The following is a 4,817-nucleotide window of genomic DNA, read 5'->3' on the forward strand; positions in this document are numbered from 1 at the left end:
CCTGAATTGAACACGCTCCGGCGACTGTAACGGCTCCCCTCGCGCGCCGCCCCGACGGCTCACGCGCCGAGCATCCCGCCTCCGCCGCCGCTCATCATCCTCCTCCTCCTCTACCTAGCCGACGTCCGGCTTCCGCCTCCGCAACTCCTCCTCCTCTCCCTATCTGACATCCCTCATCGGCTGTTCCTCTTCCATCTCGCCAATGTCGCGCATCCGCCTCCGCCGCCGCCGCCGCCACCGCCTCCCCTCTTCCACCTCGCGACCCTCACCCTCGTGGTCTCCCCACGCCGCCTGTGCGGCGGCCACGGAGCGCGTCCGCGCCGGAACGCTCAGCCCGCAAGACGCACACCACCTGTTCGACGAATTGTTAAGGCAGGCCGCCCCGGTCCCTGAGCGCTCCCTGAACGGATTCCTCGCCGCCCTCAGCCGTGCTACGCCCTCCAAAGCCTGCAGAGACGGCCCCGCCCTCGTCCTCTCCCTCTTCAACCGTGTCTGCCGAGAAGAAGCCGGCGGCATGCGGGTGGCGCCGCCCACCATCTTCACCTACGGCGTCCTCATGAACTGCTGCTGCCGCACCCGTCGTCCGGAACTTGGGCTCGCCTTCTTCGGCCGCCTCCTAAGGACGGGCCTGAAGGCAGACAAGACCATCGCCAACACTGTCCTCAAGTGCCTGTGCTGCGCTAAACGGACAGACGATGCTGTGAAAGTGCTGCGTCGTAGGATGAGCGAGCTGGGGTGTGTGCCTGATGCCTTCTCATACGCCATTGTCCTGAAGGGCTTATGTGATGATAACAGGAGCCAGCAGGCGCTCGACCTGCTCCGGATGATGGCGAAAGAAGGTGTGTGCTCCCCTGACGTGGTCACATATAACACGGTCATCCACGGCTTCTTTAAGGAAGGAAAAATAGGCAAGGCCTGCAATCTATTCCATGAAATGACGAAGCAAGGGTTTGTGCCTAATGTGGTGACATATAACTCGGTTATCAGTGCATTGTGCAAGGCCCGAGCAATGGACAATGCAGAGTTGTTCCTTCGGCAGATGGTTGATAACGGCGTTCAACCGAATAAAGTGACATATACTAGCATGATCCATGGATATTCCACTTTGGGCCAGTGGAAAGAGGCGACTAAACTGTTCAGAGAAATGACAAGCAGTGGTCTTATACCAGATATTGTCACTTGGAATTCGTTCATTGACTCCCTTTGCAAGCATGGAAGAAGCAAAGAAGCTGCAGAAATTTTTCATTCCATGTCTGCAAAGGGCCACAAGCCTGATATCATCTCCTACGCCACTCTTCTTCATGGGTATGCCAATGAAGGAAGCTTTCCTGATATGATGAGTTTCTTTAAGTCAATGGAAGGCGACGGTATTGTAGCCAACTGCCAAGTTTTCAACATATTAATTGATGCATATGCTAAACGAGGAATGATGGACGAAGCTATGCTCATATTTACTGAAATGCCAGGACAAGGAGTCAATCCAAATGTAGTCACCTATTCAACTGTGATAGCTTCACTTTGCAGAATGGGTAGGCTGGCTGATGCAATGAATAAGTTCAGTGAGATGATTGGTACGGGAGTACAACCGAACACAGTTGTTTATCACTCCCTAGTTCAGGGCTTATGTACACATGGTGATTTGGTGAAAGCGAAGGAGTTGATTTCTGAAATGATGAATAAAGGTATTCCTCGTCCAAACATTGCATTCTTCAGTTCAATAGTACACAGTCTATGCAAAGAAGGAAGGGTTATGGATGCACACCATATCTTTGACTTGGTTAAAGACATAGGGGAGAGATCTGACATCATTATGTTTAATACGCTGATTGATGGATATTGCCTAATTGGTGAGATGGGCAAAGCAGTCAGTGTACTAGATGTCATGATATCAGCCGGCATTGAGCCTGATATCTTTACATATAATACACTTGTCAATGGTTATTTTAAGAGTGGAAGGATTGATGATGGGTTGAATCTGTTCAGAGAAATGTCACATAAGAAAATTAAACCTTCAACTGTTACATATAACATCATACTGGATGGATTATTTCGTGCTGGGAGAACCGTTGCTGCCAAGAAAATGCTCCATGAGATGATCGGATGTGGAACAACTGTGAGCTTGTCCACATACAACATAATTCTTAGAGGACTTTGTAGAAATAATTGCACCGACGAAGCAATCGCCATGTTCCAGAAATTACGCACAATTAATGTAAAGTTCAATATCACAACACTCAATACCATGATTAATTCAATGTACACTGTTCAGAGAAGAGAAGAAGCTAAAGATTTGTTTGCTGCAATATCAGACAGCGGGTTGGTGCCCAATGTCTCTACATACGGCATAATGATACGAAATCTTCTAAAAGAAGGATCAGTGAAAGAAGCTGACAATATGTTCTTATCAATGGAGAAGAGTGGTTGTGCTCCTTGCTCCCGTCTTTTAAATGATACCATTAGAACGTTATTGGAGAAGGGGGAGATAGTCAAGGCCGGAAATTATATGTCTAAAGTTGATGGCAAGAGCATCTCACTTGAAGCTTCAACTAGTTCATTGTTGTTGTCTCTGTTTTCTGGGAAAGGTAAATATCGTGAACAAATACAATTGCTCCCTGTAAAATACCAATTCTTCGGTGGAGTTAGTTGATGCACTGGAATCAGCAGATAAGTGTTCGTGTGGTTTGGAGCTCCTCCCTCTCAACGGTGTGGACAAGTGCCTCACCAAGATTGAGCTGGGTGATGGTGCCACACTGCCACCATGGTGTTCTGGTCGGTGCTTAGCTGCTGGGCGTGTATCCTATGGACATCGCTCCTAAATCCTAATCCGTACGCCACCTCCACGCATGGGCCATCTGGTGTGTGATGTGTTTGCTAATGGTAAAAGATATCAAGCTATTTGGAGTTCTCTGAACCTCAGCATATCAAGTGTGTGTTGGGCCGATGGCAATTATAGTAAAATCAATGAACTATTCTACATTATCAAGCTGTTTGGCGTTCTCTGACCCCCCCAGCACCAGGAGCTTGATGATTTTACTACCTGAACGATCTCGAGGTATTGAAACCTGTGTACATAAAGTTTGAACTTTCATTCAATCTCCTGTACATCCTCCAGTTTATGATGAATGGATATTTACTCCCAGAAAGGACAGAATGAGCATTGTGTAGTGATGTAATTTTCTTATGGTTTTGCATATATACCTTTAGTTGTAGCACTAGCTAATTAAAAAAAATGTAAGTATGTCCACAGTTTATTCTTGTTATCATTCTATTTTTTTTCCAGGAAGCTTTCCTCACTTGTAGTAGCATTAAAAAACTAGAAGTTCCAGCAACATTATGCATTGACATTTAATTAGATAAAATATGTTTTTCATCTTGCTAACTGAACCTGCACATATTTCTCCAGATGAAGTTTCTGTGAAGAGAAAGTGGATTGGTATCTTGTCATCCAGTGGATTGGTTAGTGAAATTGGCACTTCTGGTCATCTAACGTTGCTCCAACATGTACGTTCTATAAATATATCTTTTCAGACTTCCTCATAGAACATATTCTTGCCTTAGTTGTCAGTCTCCTAATTAACAGTGCTTGCATTTCTGGACATGTATGGCAATTGACCCTTCCCCGGACCCTGCGCAAGCGGGAGCTACATGCACCGGGCTGCCCTTTATGGCCATTGACCGCTCAATGCTCTGTCTCTTTCTAAACTACAATCACAAATTACCATATGAACTCAAACTACATGCTAGTAAAAAGTTAAAACTATCTTTGTATTTTATTGTTAAACAGTATTTGTCTGACTTTTTCGAACATGGTACGCATGTCAAACCTCGAGTTGAGTTCTTTTTTGTTTTTGAGCTTGAAGTAGTACTAAACATCTGAATCCAAAAGTTCATTGTGCAAAACAGGGGAATTTATTCTATCATACTTAAACCTTTGTTTCGAAGAGCTTCGTGTTACTTTGCATTTCGAGGGATCAATCTCACCTCAATCTCCCAGGATCAATACCTGATTTTTCGCCATCACTTATATTTATGTATGTGTCCTTCCTGATCTGACTCCGTGTTTCAAAACTGTGCAGCACAGATTCACCCACAATACAGCAGTGTATCAATCATGTTTTGGGGAGAATTCGTCATGCTGATATGGTGCCCTAACCAAAGCCAGGCTGTCAGTATACACCTCATGAATGAGTTGCACCTGATAATATGTTTAAGGTCTTAAAAGTTTGTACTCCCTCCGTCCGAAAATACTTGTCATCAAAATGGATAAAAGGAGATGTATCTAGACGTATTTTAGTTCTAGATACATCCCTTTTTATCTATTTCGGTGACAAGTATTTTGGGACGGAGGGAGTATTATATTACGCAATCTCATTTTTTGTTTAGGAAATAATTGCCAAATTCAGCCCTAGTAACCTACTGCAAGATTTTTATGTTTACTGAGTTAATATGTTCTTCAGAAATATTCTTATTAGGTTATCAAATTGTTCCCTCATGTGATGAGGATAGTGTTTGGTACGAACAAGTATTTGCTTGTCATTGAACTGGAGGATTTAGTTATTATTTTTGTATATTAGCTATTGTACTATATAAACTTTACTCGGCCCTTACCCGTCAAAAAAAACTTTACTTGACCCTTCTTTTTCAGACTGACAAATCACGGTGGCTTAATCCAGTATATCCATTTGCTAGCATCTGTGTTTGAGAAACCTGCAGAGAGAATGCCATCCTAATCCTATCCTTGCCTTTTTCCCCTTTTAACTTTATTTCCCAGTAACTATTGGTTAATGCAGCATTGATCAATTATAAAAGTGAGGGTC

At 44.2% G+C, this 4,817-nt stretch overlaps 1 protein-coding gene across 2 annotated transcripts; it reads left to right on the plus strand.

Annotated features, from left to right (window-relative positions):
- On the plus strand, nucleotides 1-4,596 carry LOC119322164 (protein Rf1, mitochondrial-like). 2 transcript variants are annotated; one of them, XM_037595657.1, is made up of 3 exons: nucleotides 1-3,052; nucleotides 3,404-3,501; nucleotides 4,077-4,596. In XM_037595657.1, exon 1 carries the CDS (start codon nucleotides 203-205, stop codon nucleotides 2,645-2,647), a length of 2,445 nt encoding a protein of 814 aa, XP_037451554.1. In that variant the 5' UTR covers nucleotides 1-202; the 3' UTR covers nucleotides 2,648-3,052; nucleotides 3,404-3,501; nucleotides 4,077-4,596. The 2 variants fall into 2 exon arrangements, with proteins under 2 accessions (XP_037451554.1, XP_037451561.1); XM_037595664.1 differs by having other exon boundaries at nucleotides 4,082-4,596.
- Nucleotides 4,597-4,817: the final 221 nt, after the last annotated feature.

The sequence above is a fragment of the Triticum dicoccoides genome, chromosome 1B, assembly GCF_002162155.2.
Source record: "Triticum dicoccoides isolate Atlit2015 ecotype Zavitan chromosome 1B, WEW_v2.0, whole genome shotgun sequence".
Classification (NCBI taxonomy): Eukaryota; Viridiplantae; Streptophyta; class Magnoliopsida; order Poales; family Poaceae; genus Triticum; species Triticum dicoccoides.